The sequence below is a fragment of the Dermacentor andersoni genome, chromosome 7, assembly GCF_023375885.2.
Source record: "Dermacentor andersoni chromosome 7, qqDerAnde1_hic_scaffold, whole genome shotgun sequence".
Lineage (NCBI taxonomy): Eukaryota > Metazoa > Arthropoda > Arachnida > Ixodida > Ixodidae > Dermacentor > Dermacentor andersoni.
Genome location: NC_092820.1, coordinates 22006440 through 22024835, shown reverse-complemented (window position 1 = coordinate 22024835; position 18396 = coordinate 22006440). Strand labels below are relative to the sequence as shown.

At 45.8% G+C, this 18396-nt stretch overlaps 1 protein-coding gene across 3 annotated transcripts in view; it reads left to right on the top strand.

Annotated features, from left to right (window-relative positions):
• Positions 1 to 18396, top strand: part of LOC126535619 (uncharacterized) — a 381164-nt gene that overhangs the window by 349677 nt on the left and 13091 nt on the right. For 2 of the 3 annotated variants that reach the window (XM_055073166.2, XM_055073165.2), the window contains exon 13: positions 7997 to 8063. In XM_055073166.2, coding sequence (XP_054929141.2) covers positions 7997 to 8063 — 67 coding nt within the window. Of the gene's footprint in view, positions 1 to 7996; positions 8064 to 15997; positions 16054 to 18396 lie in introns of all 3 variants that reach the window. The other variant, XM_055073168.2, reaches the window with a different exon arrangement.

Here is an 18396-nt window from a genome sequence, read left to right as displayed (position 1 = left end):
TACACTTGATTTTATGTTAAGATACTATTATTGATCTAGAAAAGACAAAATGAAGGATTTCATCCTACAAGCAGCTTTTCACATTCATTTACACTTTTGCACATTTATATACCTTGAGTCTGGTGACTTGTGTCTGTTTTCATCATCTGCTATGTGCAGATGGTAAACTTCAGATTTGCCCTATGGTGCAGAATATTTTAGTGCTTATATATTTGGATCTGTGTTTTTCAGGTTGCCTTGAAATTTTACCCAAGCCATGCCACATACTCGGGCCAGGCCTCTTGTGAACTACGTATAACCAGGCTCACCGCATCACTGTCGAGTGAGTCCGGAGATCAAGGAAACCTGCTGTGCAACCATCGCGCAACACTTGGTGACCCCTCTACGTGTTCCATCTATCCAAACAGCATCACCAGCTGTTTCTTATCTTATCGATCACTTATCGAACCATGGATGAATGTTGGGGTGGAGTGATTTGAACAGACATTCTATTTGTATATTCAAATTCTTTGCAAATATTTCTATTATTATAATTCATATGTTTCTTCAGTACCTAGTTTTTAATAGTTCCTTTCTCGTAGAGTTCTGACCACCAACTCCTGCTATTATAATGTATACCTGTCTTTATGCCGCGTTTCTCATAGTTCTTTTGTACTTGTGGATGTAATTGATAGGTTCTTAATTCTTGTTGTACAGAAGGCCAAAATGCCAACTTAAGGCATTTTTTCTTCCTTTTATAATCTACAGCACTGCAATGTGTTCAAGAAATGTAACATAACACAGGCTCTGGTGCAGGATAAATTTAAGAGCAATATAGAGTACTTATCTCAAGCACCCGTTATTTTTGAAAAACTCAAGGATATAGGAGCACAAGAAAGAAAATATTGATCTAGAGAAACATGGCTTCCCCTCATAAGTCTGGTAATAATGTGACTTCCCTTCACTGCAAAGATACTGGTACTCGCATGCAAGGTTTGAGACATGAAAGCTATGATACCCTTGGCATTTCTCAGTGCTTATTTGCCACACTGACGAATGTCAAAGGCAGCATAAGTTATATGCACTCATTGGTTGTATTACACCTTTTGAGTATTGCATTTCTCAAACACACAGGTTTACAGCAGTGTTTTAAATAGCAGATGTATTTCCTAATTTTCAGAATTTGTTAATGCAAGATTAATGCTACAGATCATGTATAAATAATTTTACGGACTATATGTCCATGGATGCATGCTTCTTCTGATGACGAAGCAGTGCCATGTGGTCGGGGAATGAATGTCTTTATTTCAGATTTAAACATTGGCTTCCAGGTCTGGGTTAGTCTCCTACACTGAGTATTCTAGGTCAGAGCCCATTTACTAGAGGAAAGTGAATTAAACTAGGAATTGTAAACACCAAAAGATCTTGTTCGGGACAATAATGTGACAATCAGCAAGGTTCTTTGTGCATTAATTTCCAAATTTGTGAGATTATATTTTGACTGGTTTCACTAACGCGAGAACAAATATTTGTTTGTTCTCACACTAGAGTTGGCTGCCCCCATTGCCACACAACCCCTCTACAGGCTAAAAATTCAGTGTATTAATAGGCTGTTTTTTTTGGTTTTGCGCACTCAGTGTTAAGGGATCCAAACGATGACATACAACAGAATGCAGAAAAATGAATAAGGAATACAAGCAGGGCGTGGGTCTTTTTAGGCAGATGCGTGCATGTGCTATTTATAAAACTCCCTATGGTATGCCTGAAGGCATTTTCTAACCCTTTTGTAGAAACACTAACACCCACTTATTAAGGGGAAATGCTTCTCGAAACAACTTTTTTAATTATTTGTACTAGAGGTTTGAATATACTGCCATTCATAGGGAGTTTTATGTAAATTTGAATTTTCATTGGTTTTTGTATAGCTGGTGTTTTTTAGTTATGTCCTACATAGTGGCAAAATATTTTTATGCGCACTTTCTTGTAAATATTTCCCAATTATTTTTTCAGGCTACAATTTCTGGTAATAATGGTATTCATTGCAGAAAGGGCTAGTACATGGCATTTAATAAAAAAGGTATTGGTCTGTAGATTTTCTGTCTTCAGCATTTGTTCTGTTCCACAGCTGTTTCTCGGAATCTGAAATGATGTACCCATCTCTTTGTTAGCGATAAACAGGGAAATCTGTCAGTATGTTTTGTTTAAAATGGAGCTGATCGACCCAATAGTTTGGCTATTTGCTAATTATAAATTACAACAATAATAGTACAGGACCATAAAAACAGATTGATGCTGAATAATAACTGTGCCCAGCTACATCCACACAGCTGTGCCACACAATGTGCAGGTGTTCAGAAGAGCCAAATGCCCCAGAGAGAAAGCAAGAGTAACTTATTGTTTGTCATCTTGTAAAAGCAGATTATGCGCCAGATGTAATTTATGCTCGGTAAATGCATAAATCAGTCATGTGAGGTGTCTCACCTCAGGTTGCAAGTTCGAACTTCTTGTAATCTTGCTTGTTTTTATTTTGTTTCCTTTGTGAGCATGAGTGACTTAGTTGCCTTGGCACATATTGTCAAAACTGTTTCTTCACTGGGAATCGCAAAATTTCAATTACACATAATATTCCCAGTTACTAATATGGTAGACTTCGAGCTTAAATCTCTTATCTTTCATATGTTTATCTACCAAATAGTTTTATCATTCATTGAAATATATCCATGCAATGCACAGTGGGAACGCAAATTATAAATATCTGTTCTTGCTTTCCACCCAGCTCTACATCATAATGAAGATACAAAGCAAAACTATAAGTTTGAAATTGTCCTCCATAACCAGAGTTTCGCTTAGAATTTGAAAAACAAAATTGACATCCTGCTATGGTGTGAGAGTTGCTATGGGCACCAAGTGAACTGCGTAGCACCTGTGCTAGAGTACACAACAAAGCAGAAAATCGCACAAGATTGGAATGGCAGCGGTAAGTTAAGAACAGATGTTTTATTTCGCGCACCATTAATGTGGCTTATCATCTGCTCCTGTTTTATTTTGTTGGAACGCATACATTGGGAAGACAATTTTTTGTACCAATCTTACCTTAGCGGGACACCAGAGAAAGGTAGAAATCAAGAACAGGTATTCACACTTTGTTGCCCACAGTGTATTATCTGGATGTGTTTCACTCTACAAAAGACTACTGTGGTAGATAATCATAAAGACAAAGACAAAAGAATTAAAAGTGGTATGTGTCAGTCATCTTTCCTTGACCTCCAGTGTTTATAGAAACACTTCTTTCTGTATATGTGCCAAGCCGTTGGGAGGCTTTACGTAACTCAGTCATGCTTTCCAAGTTAAAAATCGGAATAAGGACAATCACAAGAACATCATATGAGGGATTTGTAAATGTGGCACCTAATGTAACTTATTTATGTATGTGCTGAGGGTAGATTACAGCCAGTGCATAATATGCTCTTACAGGATAACTTGTGATGAGTAAAAAAAGCCTTCCTCACATCTTCCTCCTTGTTTCTTTTGGATCTTGGTGCACCATGTGTATTGTTACAGCTGCGTGCATGCAGCTGGGTATGGTTTGTTTATGTGTTCTGCTTCCTCCCTTGTCCTCATTATTCATGTGCTATCTTTGCCGTAACAAAATACAGCTACCTGTGCTACATATTTTGTCATCGTGTTTGCATTATGGCAAGCTTTGTATTAGTGGTTATTGCAATCTGTGAAATTGTCTGTGTCAGCTATCATGCTTCGTCTTGGAAAAGTATGTTTGTCAACATAAATAAACAATTAGTATAAATGTTGCTGTATTTATTTTTGTAATATTATCTGTTGTGAAGCTTTTATACACTGTTGCATGTTGTATGACAGAATAAAATTGATGCACAACTTTTTAATGTGGTATTTTTCAGATCAATTTTCAACTCATGCTAACATGCACAAGTTGTGGGGGAAAAGTGCCAACAAGAGTACCATAAGGTAAGACAGCTGTTTTTACTGTTAGATTGGATTATCAATTGCCAACCAGTTGTTTTTAGCAAGCATAGTATAACGCATAAATTATGTAATATAAGTTGGAATATTGTTTTTATTGCACTTGATTATCGGGGTCTCCTCTGTACATAAGTGCAGCCTTTTTATTTGTTATGTGTAGCTTACTTGCTTAAAATGTTAAATCGTAAGTTCTAGATAAAAACATGTCTCGAAGAACAGTGAAATAGGTTTAACTGATAAATGTTTTGACATTAGAGACTTGTGCAGTGCGGAATTAAACTTCTACATGAGTTACATAATATTTTGGGGTCTCATTATGGTTCTGAGTTGCATTGGAGTGTCATGCACATGCACCTGCAGGCTACATATTGGATGTTTAAGACTGTTTTGCATGGTTGGCTATTGATTCCAGTTTAATAGTAATGAGAACTGTCTTGCTTTCATGGTGATTCTGTGCTGACTAATGCATTTGAATTTTCCAGAAGACGACAAAGGGTGATGAAATGTGAACTTTTTGTTGCTAACCTGCCATGTCCTTTTTGGCAAGTTTGCTATGGGTTCTTTCTTATATGTTGTCTTTTTACAGTAGTCATCTTGAGAACTAGCCGTAGTCGTGTGTACTTACAGCAAAAGTTGGCGACACATTTTTAAAAGCGGCTCGACACTGCCATCCGAGAGTCAAACGACTTACATGGATTAGTTATTTTACTCTATCTGCAAGAGTCCTGCACCGCGCACTAAGGGTAACTTGACACACACTGCTGGAGTCATCAGACTCATCAAGAATAGTTACTCGAATCCTTCAGCAGTGGTCATGTGACCCTTTATCTTGAGTCGTCTGACTCATGCAGAATAGTTAACGGACTCCCTCAGCACTAGTCGTGTAACCCTTTTGAGAGGGTTAGGAGACTACTACAAGAGAGTGCGCATGACTATTGGGTGTGGAGTCACGCAACCACCTTGTATCGAGCACAGATAGTCTCGGGACTCTCTTCCGAAAGAGAGTTCGGGTGTCTCCCACAAAGTGTGTCGTATACGTGGCGAGTCCAGACTCTCCGAAAAGAGTAAGCGGTACTCCTTTTTTTCTTAGTGTGTACCCGGCCGTTCAGGTGCGTCGGCTTTGAATTCTATGTGCCACTTCCCCTGACATCTGCTTAGTAACCGCTGGGCCACCGTGGCTGTTTAACAACTCATGCGATACGCCGAAACTGCCTCTCTCCTGGCAGCTACAGCGCGCGATGTCGCCTCCTTTCTGCTTCACCGATTGATACTGTGTCATCGTCCACCCCAGTAGTTGCTCAGAGATCGCGGACGTGTCTTCTTGTCGAAAGTCGTCGAAGCCATCCTCGAAGAGTGCCACGTTGTGCACCGCACAACTACTGCGTAGCATCCGCAGACCAATGGCCTCACAGAACGCTTTAACTGTACTCTTGGCGACATGCTCGCAATGTACGTAGCCTCCGACCACGCACATTGGGATGCCACTCAGACCTTCGCAACCTACGCCTACAATACGGCCACCAAGAGCACCACTGGCTTTTCACCCTTTTTCTTATTGTACGGCCGGTGCCCATCGCGCACAATCAACACAATCCTTCCGCACAAACCGGGTGTATCTCAGTGTGCGCTATTATGATTGGGGGTTGAATCCCATCGCTCGTGATCCGTTGGCAAAATTGGAGTCGGGCATGAATTAGAAGGTAGCTGGCCCATGCCGCCGTCCAACTTATCCACGCTGAGGACGTTGATGAAGGGAAGGATTGCTTCTCATCGAGAACGAGGAATAAGGGTTTATTTACAGTGTTTATATCAGTCTAACATGACTGTTTGAGAAAGTACATCAGTCTAACATGACTGCTTGAGAGAGAGTGACCTGAGCAGCCACACAGCAGCGGTTTTTAAACACTCGGTCCTCTCCCGATACAAGGTGACGCGTACGTTCGTTCAGTAATCTTAAACAGGCCGCGTCTCTCCGGGACGGGTTACACACACACACGCATACACACCGGTGCGATGGTCCGGAGCCGACGTCAGAGGGGCTTCGTAGAACTCGGAGCCGTTCCGAGTAGCCGTTGTCTTGCGTCTTGGTCGGTGCATGGGAAGGAGCCTGCGTCGGCGCCCCCGCGTCAACTCCCCCAACCGTAGCAGATCAGGTCGGCGTTGTGCTGTTGCGCACAAAGCCTGCTTCGTCGAACGCCTTCAGTCACAATGGCGATGAGGCTACAGCGTAACGGTGACGGTTTCAGCACAAAGCCTGCTTCGTCGAACGCATCCTAGCTGAAGTGACGGAGAGTGGAGGATGCGTGTATTGTTCATGACACAAAGTCGACTTAGTCACGCCGTGGCTAGAGGTTGGCGGTGACGCTCCCGGAATGTTGCCTCCACAGTCGCAACTGGGTGGCAAAACTTGCACTGCAGCTGGCCGTTTTAACAGCGCCTATTTCTGCCAGAGCGAGACACGCCGAACAGTGTCGCGATATCGCGCGGGCCTTTACTTCAAATGGCCAAGAGCGCCAGAAGGTCGTTCACGGTGACACCACTTCTTCACCCACGTTCCTCCCCCGAGCACTTGTGTGCCTCTTGTTCCCTTCCACTGCACCTCGGCTCACGTCAAAACTGCTTCCCAAGTATGAAGGGCCCTACCGGGTCGTCGAATGCACATCTGTGGTCAACTACTTCATCGAGCCCGCTTAACCGTCCTCAGATGTGCGCCGTCATGGACGAGACATTGTCAACGTCGACCGCCTCAAGACGTACTATGACTTGCCCATAGTGACAAGCTGTTTGGTCGCCGGATTAGGTCGCCCTTTCCGTTCCCGGAAGTAATTGTAGAGGATTGGAACGATATAGTGGGTCGTCCTCTTCAGCGCTTTTGATTGTGAATGCTGCTGGTGCTGGGAGTCCCTGCCCTCCTCTAAGGGTCGGTCCCAAACGCCGGTGAGTAATAAACAGTTTCAGAAGAGTAATCTTCAAAATATAAACATGCATTTACAAGTTGAACCTGCTTTCAAGTCTAGTGACATGTAGAGATAAGCACACTATGGCTTAAACACCTGAGAATTTTGTTTCTAGCTAAGTAGGATATCGTTTCAAATAATTTACGTAAACGGCACTGAGCAAGCAATGGTGCCGAGAGTACGTATTTGTCAGTCGAATGAGTTCTGGCGAGCACCTTCCGTGATGAATGGCCTTAAGGCGAATGCCATTTGATTTGCCCGTGTGGCAACACGCAAATGACATTAAATCCTAAAGCATTAGGAAGTTAATACCATTTCTATTGCCCGTGTGGTACCGGTATCAAAATAAACCTGAAATGAAGTGGGTAACAGGACTTTGACAATGACACTTCTGGGGGGGAGCCACAAGGCTTTGGCATTGCCTCCCTCCCCGGAAAACCCCGGAGGGGGCTCGGGCGACGGAGTTCCCCGTTGTCGGCGTCTGAGTCCCAGCACATTGCCTGCGATATTTTTCCGTGCGCCCCGTGCAGCCGTTGGTTCTTCAGAGCCTTTTTGGAGGCATTACCGCAGAATCCTACGTTGTGAGTTAGGCGTCACTCCCAGTGAGTGGTGATTGCGTTTTGTCTTCTTATTTGTGTGTGTATGTGTGTGTGGGTGGGGCGGGGGGGTATTTTCAGTTTCGGTATCAAGGACATCTAATTTTGCTAGCTCTCCATGAGCCATCTCCTAGCATCCACACGAACAATTTTGAGAGGAGGCTATTTTCTGCCTACATTAACTACAGGCTTTTTATGCGGCTGAAAATATTGTTGCAGTTGGCGTTGAACACTTTCACTGTAAAAAAAAAGAAAAAGAAAAATCACTTGTAAGTATTGTAGTGCATGCTGAGTAAGCGCAATAGGCGGTGTTCAATTCAGCGCCCCAGCAACGCCCCTCTGTTGAAAAGCAAAACATATTTCGAAGGCTAAGTTTCGCTTACAGCATGCGCCGTAAGCAAAGCGGCAATGAAACACGTCACAGACGTCATGTTTTAGACAATCGACGTGACTTTGTTTTCCCAGGGGCACTAGCGTCTGCCGCACGGATGCTGCCATTCTGGAGGACCTCGGACAGGGCGAGCAGTACTACGTGAGCCGGCAGTTCTTACGCATTGTTCGCATGTCCGCTTTCACATACGCACGGCTACCTGAGTTTCCACGTAGGGGGAAGCGTTTTCGTGATGCGCATTGTACGCCAGCTTTCATCTGGGCCGATGACCGCCACCTTGTTTACGTAGCCTGGGACTTTTTGTTGCCACCACCAAAGCCTTGCGCACTCTGAAAGTAGTCTTCGTTATTCCAAAAAACGTTATCGATTTGAAGGACTGATGCTTCACAGTCATTACTGTAGGTCTTTCATGGCTTGAACTCTTCGAAATACAGGTGTTCAGCAGTATTGACCCATTTATTCAGATAAGCAGTTAACTTTACGTTATATTCATAAATTGTGTACAGTGCATGACTCTGATTCGTTGGCTCTTATCTACATAACTCTGATTGCCGCCAGCTCCGTGGAGGTGCGATCCCAGCAGCGAAATGCGAAGAGGGCGCAACTTTCGCACCAGCAGTACGGATTCGGTTTAGTTGGCTAAACATTGTTGGACACGGGGCCTTTTCCCGGCATCCTTCGAGTTCAACAACATGTACATGATGAGCGAACAAGCGCAGGTACGCCGGATTACCAGCATGGACACTGGCAATGAGCGGGTGGTCTTATTCAATGGATCGGAAATATATGCACTGTCGAAAAGGCGGGAGGCAGGCCATCGTCAAAAAAGCACAATAAATAAAAACAGCTAGTCATTCAGCGATAAGTGAGGCAAGAGCTACGGCCGGCCGGCAACCACCACAATTTGCATCACGCGGGTAAACTAAAGGCACTTGTGAACACAGCAAAACAATACGAGAGAAAATAAAAAGGCGAGGTGCAATTAACAGACAACACCTGTACACAAAGCCAATCGTTTTTTCATTCGTTTGCCCGGTGCGTGGCTTTGAGCTTCTTCTCGCGCAACTTTGTTTGCCTCCGTATTTCTGACGGATGTGTTAAATGAGCAGAGTGAAACTATTCGGTCTGTATTAGAAGCACACCGAAATGCCAGGATGCCCACGCAACGAGGAAGGCAAGACGGGCGGCAAGCTCGCGAAGTTTCCGCACCAGCTCACGTCGTGGATGGCGCCTGCAAGGGCCTGGCTTATCGCTAAGCTACGCTCGGCTCCACAAGGCCGTACGTGGCAGGTTTCAAGAACTTTTGTTGCGCCGCGGTAAACCGTCTGAATACTAGAAAATAAATTGGAATCCGTGGCACCACACTGACGTACCATCGCTTCGGCTCCTGCACGAAATTAAAATAAACTTAGTTAGACATTCATTTTGTTTTCTCATATTGAGCACATTATTCCTCAATTAACGAAAAAAAAACACATTTGAAAGAATACTTTATCAGTCGAAATTATTTAGCGTCCCTCTATTACCTGGAGAAAGGCGTGATTGTAAAATTTTCTATTTGAGAATAGGTGCCTGTCCTAAGCTCTGCTATGCTATGATCTATGCTAATCTCTGCCGTATACGCTCCGACCAATTTCATAGAATTTGTTCTCATTATCGGAGTCACCTGTGAATTAATGGGCCCACACCACCTGTCGGTTCCCTTTACGCAGTGAATCAGTATACGCAATTTTCTTGCCTATAATTCTTCCCCTCCTTTATCTCACTTCACGTTCGTGCCCTTGCCCCCAATATCTCCGCTGACGATCCTTGTCCCCCGCTAGCGGCGACCGGTGTGGCGCTTGGTTTCACGAAGGGTCCGCAAGGTCGACTGGCGCACACACTGCTACGACGATCTGTTCCCGCCTGCGAATCAGGTATGACAATGAGTGAGGTTCGACACACTGCACGTCACTTGCCCTCGAGTTTTGCATGCACCTTTCGTGTCACCGGGGAGAGGCGTAATTGCTCTCTGTGTGATACCGGTGTCGGCCTTTTGTTGTGGTTTTGGCATGCTCTGTTTAATGACAAATTCACTGACATACCAGAGCCTAAGCCGAAGGAGAATATGACTGCCGGCCTTAGCCAATGTGCATCGCATTTAACGAGTATGCACGCAATATCTGCCAGATGAGTCCTTTAATCCGTCTTTGGGAAACTTTCAAGTGTTACTATATATGGCGCAAGAAGTTACAAAAGAGCAGCACACATACAGCACCGCAAAAATAGCGAAGCGAAGGTGATTTGCCGACATTCTACAATTAAGGTTCTTGAACTCGTCTTTTGTGGTCATAAAACACTGCAGCCAAGTGGATCCTATACTGAGAAATTTGTTTTTGTGCATAATTTCGAAAACACAGATCAAGTTGATTGTCTCAGTTTACCAAGTATGAGGCAGTTTTCTCAACGATCGCCGATATTTCCTAGGTGACTCGGTAACTACCATACATCCGCAGCCTTTAAGCTTGAATCGTCATTGAAATCACCTTTTAGCAGCGATCGATACCCGCGGATTTTGTTTCTGACCAAACTTTCCCTGCGACGTAAATGTTGTTTTACCATCGACGTAAAGGTTTCCGATGTTTAACACAAAGCCGAGATAGCAGCATCAGCCATGTCGGCAAGTAATCCCTTGAAAAGTGCACCGATCGCAGTGGTTGTCAGAAAACCCCAACACTCAACATGGATGCATGCTGGCTTTGAGGTCCACAATACAAATTTCAAGCGTTGAATTTCTTACAATAAAACCTGGAGGTAAATCTGGCGGTACCGCCTATGCGAGTTTCAAATACAGTGCATGTGAAACACCGCGGGTATGGTTGAGCTTGTCTCGGAAGCTGCTTGGCCCAAAAAGGTCATTACGGTCTAACAAGCAAGAGTATAAAAATAATGATTATATTGATGTTTTGCTTTACTACTATGTGATATTTCTCTTCATTGTGAACTAAAAGATAGTTGCGAAACAAGTTGCGAAAGAAATTAGAAACGCACTCTTTAAACATTTTCACAGGGAGTACGGGCTTTCTCTCCTTTCCTCTAGCCTGGGCTATCTGCTGGTACCGTTCACATTCGGTACGTTTTCACAGTCAACGGCGTGGGCTTATTTTTTGTGCAGAACTGTGCAGAATCCGAGGCTGTTTTATTAGAGATTGTCATTTTATCAGACGGTACATTGCCATTCAAGCTCTTATTGGAGAAGTCTCTCCGATAAAGTTGCCAGTTCTATGCACATTTTCCGGTGTGCTTGTGCATAAAGTGCATCACAGTGCCATTTTTATTTCCTTTTAATTGTACAAAAACGCTACGGCTACAACTACGCGGGTGTCCTCCACGCGCGCTCCCATATCTCTTAGCTTCGCTTGCGTGAACCCGACGCGAGAAGGTCACACGCACTCAGCCTGACGTTTAAGTGCATACTGCCAAGCGGGTTGGGTGAGTTAACCAGGACCTTGCAGGCGCGTTGACCGCACTAGGCTCCCTGGACGAGACCAGCTATCGCTCGTTTACACGATAACCGGTTTTCATCCCGGTAAGCAGACTCTACCTGCTTTTGCAGGGATCACGTAGATTCGGCTACTGCGCAACATAACGCGGATAGAAAGCTTCACGCTAGGGACACCTCAAACTTGCGAACACGCCCCAGGGTAGGGTCGTACTGGGAAGGTTTCCTAGCTTCACGCTCATGACTGGCGCCCTCTGCCCATAACGTGGAAACGGCCACGAGTGCGGCCCAAGAAATTCGTTGACCTGCGCCCTTCCTTGATTGTCTCGGTGGCGGTGCATGCGCGGCTGCGGGAGGTGCTGGCGGGCCGGTCCGCGTTCGCCGAGGCTTCGGCGTTAAAGCGAGAGGACGACGTCACCAGCAACGCGGCGCTGGCCGACTACTGTGAGGAGACTCTGTCACTGCGTCCAGGCACAGCTCCTAAATGAAATAAAGGTAGCGCCATCTCCTCCTCCCGCAGCGGCGTTGGCTCCCCCTACGCGGGGCTGAACTAGCAGACACTGTGCAAAGACGCTCTCCGCGTTGTCCCAGCGTCTCGCTTCAACGCTAACTAAGCGACGAGAACACATAGCGTGAAGCTATCTCAGCAGTCGGCATCGTTCGACGCTGAGCGCACCGCGCTCTGTACATCCTATCGTCGTGTGGGTCTACCCTGCAACACGGAGACAGAACTACTATTTCCCGCAGCCCACGCCTCCATCGCCAAGAGAGCGTTTGCTGCCCTTCTCGACTTTTTTGTCGAAACTCAACTGAGAGCGCGGCTATAAGCCCCGCATTGCTTCTTCTTTTTCAACCCTCTTGCCTTTTTTTTTCTTTTTTTTCTCCGCTCTCTTTCATTCTCTCTTAATCTTTTCCTTCCCACTTCCCCTACCCTGTGCAGTGCTGTTGAGGTGTCCTCCTTTGAGAGACAGTTACGGCATTGCACTTCTCTCTTCCCTTCACCCTTATAATCACTACACACACACACATTGTGTCGGCATCGCATATCCCTTTCAAGGTACGGTCCGCGGGGCGGTGCCGCCGCCCGAGTACGTTTGGTCACGGTTCATAACGGCTCGACGTAGATTATTAAGGCACTAAAGAGCGATAACGGCTTACGATGATCGGGAGGTCATCAGCGCACCTGTTTGCCTACGTACAATAATCGCTTCGTAACGTATGGCGATGCACTCAAAAGGTGCTGTTCGCACACAAGAGGTGCTGTTCGCACATCGTAGACCAAGTCGACAAAACGCACGTGCGTTTGAAGACGACTTAATTGAAGTCGGGCACGAAAGTTGCAAATAAACGCAGCGTGAACATGCAGCACTTCCGAGAGCGAAAATCTAACGAAGCCATATACAAGTGGCAGCATCTGAGATTAGTGATGAGTGAAGAATCGCTCGCTTACCTCAGACAGCCGGGACCATTGCGGTGGGTTGAAAGCAGACGCCTGACTCTGCGAGGTCAGACCTTCCTCCGTTCCGCATCGCGTTTGGCAGACGGAATACGGAATAGTCGCTTGCCGTCCCTGTCGCTCGTGCTGCTCCCGGAGGCGCAGCATGGCGAACACGGAATTGCGTTAAACAAGCACAAAGCAGGCGCGAAACGTGGTGCCTGCGTATGCCGCTCGCAAAGCTTGGCACCGCGATGGAAGGGGAAGCTAAAAAACAAGTGAACGCGCACGAGAACACACGGCGGCGTTCGGCCAATGGGAGGGCCGAGCGTCGAGAGAAAGCGCAGGGGAGGAGGAGGGCGACAATATTCAAAGGATGGCACTACTTTAGATATTTATTGAGGAGTTTTATGTGGATGGATGGATGGATGGATGTTATGAACGTCCCCTTTGGAACGGGGCGGTGGGTTGCGCCACCAAGCTCTTGCTACTATGCTGCCTAACATCCTACCTAGGTTAACCAATGAAAAAAGAAAAAAAAAACACTATGAACTACCGCGTCCAAACTTTCTGATCCCCTATTGCGAATTGTGCTTTTGTAAGTCTCCGTCTTTTGTCGTTTCCCTACTTTTCTTCCACCAATCCTCCTATCGCCTCTTACTAATGTCTATTGCGGACCTGTTTGCTTTACCACTGCTCCCGCTGAACCCAAGGGCTTCAAGGAGGCCAGTGGTGCCTAAATCGACCGCTGGGTAGACGTCTTCACATTCTAATAAAATATGCTCCGTCGTTTCCCTAGCTTTACCGCAGCAAGCACATGTCTAGGGATATATGTCTAGGGAGATATGCGCGCCACCTACGGGGCCTTCCAGGAAAAATGCTCCTCACCTATTTTGTCGCTGCCTAGCAAAAAAAGAAAGAAGTCGTTCGGAATACGAGAATATTAAACATAACATTGAAGTTGTATACGCAGGCTAAAGAACAAAAAAGCAGACAGGCAGGCGGAGACTGCGAAGCCATTCAGATAATTTGGCAGTGTGTTCCGGTACGTAGGCGCTACCTGCACTCAACTGTAATCAATCTGGCACTAAGAAAAGTTCACTCGTGCGCTGCGCGAATCCAAGGAAGAGGAAATGATGCGATCAACTGTACTGGCTTTCCCGTTTGATGAATGCACATATGTTTGCTTATACATCATGCAGCGTTTCCCCCGGCAAGCCCTGGCACTGGCGGGACACCCGGTTGCTCCGAATAACCAACTCGCATAAAATTGACCCTTCTTACTCTGTGCTATGCATGCATCCTAACTGTGGGAGTCTCCTGCGTTTTTCTGTCGTGAAATTCCTGCACTGTGTAACTTTCTCTTTCCTGCGCAAATACTAGATGCCAAACTATAGGCACATAGTGAACGGCACACTAAGTTTTGCTGCTTTTACTACTTTTACAATTTGCCTACGCTTAGGTGGGCGCTGTTACGTAATATATGTAAGGTTGCTTCTTCGTAATCTTCGCCTAACCTATTGTACCGAGTAGAAGGGAGAAATATGAACGCCGACTTCTCGCAGACATTCGAAAAACGGCGAAGGCTCAAGCCAAGGCCACGATGCCCTGCTTAACATAGATCCCCCACCTCAGTGGCACAGCCATTCGCCAAGATCTGAGTAACAACAACATGCGGTCCCTCCGAGAGAACACACATACAGCCCGGGATCGATCGCCACTGGGTCCCGTGTTAGAAAGAGGGTTGCTTTCTGTGACTGTGGATGCCTCTTCTAACATGAACTCTTAATAAAATATAGATCGCCTTGACAAACCTGCAGTAATATCGTCTTGTTGCCGGCATTCAATTAGGTGATTAAAATAATTCTCCTACTCGGTATTTGCTGCCCTTATTTACACTTCGTCAATCAGAATGTAACATGCAATTATCGGAATCGTCCAACTTTATCGGAAAACGTCGAACCAAAATTATGGCCCTTCTGAAAAACAAAAGCCCTGATATCACGCGGTTATGCACCCACCTGCGCTATGTAGTTACTGTATGTGGCTCCTGCATATAGAGTGACTATAACCTGCACTCGAAAGCACCGCCGTCAAGCAGACTTTGTTGGAAATCGCTAAAAAAAGTATGTGGTAGAGTTATCGCTTTATCTACTGTGCCGCGCCCTATTCAACGCGTCGCATCAGTGTTGGTACGAAACGAACATCAATAACACATGGAGGTTTGTGGGAAGAATGCATGCGCATGTTATCTTTTGTTCCCGCGTCTCCTTCGAGCCTACTTGAGGGTGCTGCTTTCCGGCGCAGGTGGTTGAGTAATCACGTGACATTATTAATATTCTGCGGCCGTTTTCTTTCCTCAGTTAGAAAAACTAAGTTGGCTAACTTTATCTTATTGAGAATATCCCAGCTTATTTTGATAATTGCCTGCAACTTCTTCATGAACGGCTTATTAAAGAGAACAGTAAACAATGACTTAGATAATTACCTGTAATAACTAATTCTATATTCCAAATAGAAAAATACTGGTGGTTTGTCAACTCGACCGCGAACAACATGTACTAAGTTTACTTAGTGCGATGTGATTCATATAAAAAAAATTGCGCCATGCTATCTGGGACACCATGCATTGAGAACCTATATCTCGCGGGAAGGATGAAGCTGGTGCTGCACCCAAGGTCAACCCAATTTTTCCCAACCATGGCAGTTGAGGAAGAAATATTCGATGTGCGGTAGAGCTCGCTTGAAAGTTTAAAGTAAGGGCTCAATAATATCTAGCGGGATCACACACGCATAAGCAAGTTACGCTGTAATCGTGACAAGCGGACTAGTGTTTTTGAAAGAGTGATCATATTACCTCACCTAATATGGTGCTTGCTTTCTGTGGTAACTGATCCTATTTTTATAGTTTTTCGTGCATGACGCATGTACGCACTAACAATTTAGGATTCACAACAGTAACTCATCATCATCGAGGCATTGCTCTTTCTTTATTAAAGGCCATAACGCATATTGAAGTGCGCAGTGCAGCCTGCTGGGGAGATTGAACGAGGCGTTGTTATCGAACAATATTGCCATACAGTTCTGAGCGTGTTGCAGGCGCTAACGTATCTGTTCCCTCGTTCCCTGTCTGGCAACACGTGAACGATCCACACGCAGCCCTACCACGTAACCTGGCGATGATTGAAGAAGACGGAGACGTCACCGACAGCGAGGTGAGATCTTCTTCAGGCAACGTCATTAGCAGCAGAAGCTTGATGTGGGCGAGTTGGTTGAGCATACTTGTTGAAAAAAGTGCGCTACGAAGACGAGGACGAAAGAACAACATGTACGACAGACAAGGCGCTACTTCCAACTAAATGTTTTTTGAAGAAACAGAACTTTAAATAGATGCAACCAAGGATGGCCCATCGTGACATCACGACCTCCCTATCTCTTCAGAAAAGCTATCTCCTTTTCGGTAAGCGTCACTGAAGGCCAACTACGGCCTTTGCAACGTAAAAAGCTTCCAATATCTCCCGTTTTAGTCTATCTCTAGACCATGCCAGAAACCTGGTGTCGCGAAGATACGGACGGCAATTTTGACGTTTACAGTGTTCTGCCAGATGGCCCCCCGCATTGTTATTTACGGCCCAATTGTGCTCACGCGCTCTTTCATTAAAACACCGTCCGGTTTGACCGATATAAACCTGTTGGCAACTTAGGGGTATCTCGTATACGACATTACTTTTGCAAGCAGTGTACTGCGCTGCATGTTTCTTAGAGCATGGTTCGGGTTTGCTTTTGTCATCATAGGGCATATCTTGGCCAGCTTACATGGTGCACTGAAGAGAAGATTGATACTGTGCCTTTGTGCCACATTCTTGAGGTTGTGGGATACCCTGTGCCAATAAGGAATCACATGTAATCTCTTCCTATCAAATGTCCTTTTTGTGTTAGTGCCCTCTCTTGCCTGTTTGATCTTTTGAAGAAGCTTGTCGCAAACGCTAGAGATCAGTAGTGAAGGGAAACCGGCTAGGCGTAGCCTTGAAACTTGGATATTGAAACTGATTTCTATTTTGTGGCTGCAAGATTTGTTTAGCGCTTCTTTTAGACAAGTCATTGCAACTCCTCGTTTTACTAGCTTGGAATGCGCAGTGTCGTATGAGATTAGCTGCTTGTTCAACCTCGGCTGGTATTCGAAACAGACATGCGTGTTCATCAGCGTGAGATTGAGGTCCAGAAAGCGAATGCTGTTATTACAAGGCCTTTCGCACGTGAAGTTTAGAGCCTCCGATGCATTTCCAAATCTGTTAATTATCGATTCTACAGTGTCATCTAGCCTAGACCCTGGAACGTCGTTAACAACCACGAGGTAGTCATCGACATACCTCATTATAGAAGGAGCACATGACTGATTCAGAATGCTGTTTACACACTTGTCAAAGGCGCTGAGAAAGATGTCTGAAAGAATGGGAGCGAGCGACGATCCAATGCGCCTTGTCTGTCGTACATGTTGTTCTTTCGTCCTCGTCTTCGTAGCGCTCTTTTTTCATCAAGCGTCATTAGCGGATGGGCTGGAATGGGAATGCCAGGGGCTCTTTCAAAATAAAATTGAATGCTGGGGTTTAACATTCTGGAACCAGGGTCGCCATCTATTACGCCTTCGAAAAGCCGACGTTCGGTTTCGCCTCGCGCGATTCGCCTAGCTTGGTCGTGATAGCAGCGCGGCCTGGACAATCGCGTGAAGCGAAACTGAACGTCGGCTTTTCGAAGGCGTAGAAGATAGCTGTCATGACTTTATTATGAGGCACGCTGTAGTGGGAGATTCCGGATTCATTTCGACCACCTTTGGTTCGCATGTCCGCATAAGTGTAAGCGCACGAGTGTTTTTGATGCGTCAAATGGCACATTGGGCGTGAAAGCCGGCGTCGGTCGTCTGTAGCAGCAAAACGGCAGGAAAATTCCCACGACGCCTCATCACGCGCACGCCTCGACGGAGCCGAAAGGAAGCACTGATAGCGATCCAGGCGTTGCGTGAGGGCATCGCCGCGACGCCGCCTCACAACTCGCTCGCTCTCCAGCGCGCAGTCCGTCTCTCTCTGGCCCCGACTGGGATTAGCTGCGGCTGCCGACCTCGGTCTCTCGTCACAAAGCACGTTGGTGGCATGCGGCGTTGCTGATTCCGGCAGCACGTACCGATATGGCACGTTACTCGTATCGCAAAACTCGCCGAAAGACCGCTGAACGGTGTTCAAGTGGGTATTATTGCTTTGTCATTCACAGCTCATAAGAAGTGCTTAGGTGTCCTCGGATATTTTGCACCTTGCGCCCAACGAAATGCGACTACAGCGAACCAACGACATCGAATTTAAGGGCCCATTGGCGCAGCCACTAACTCTTTTCAAATGAATATCTTGGTAACATACTGTCGAAGCGTGCAATCTAGGCATGGTCGACTGACACGGAGGCGATAGCGAGACACCTTGCCTGTTCTCAACGTTCAGGCTTCTGCGTCATTTACGGTGAGTGGTAATGACGGCACATCGTGTTTTGAGTTTCGATATAGAGAGCTTTTA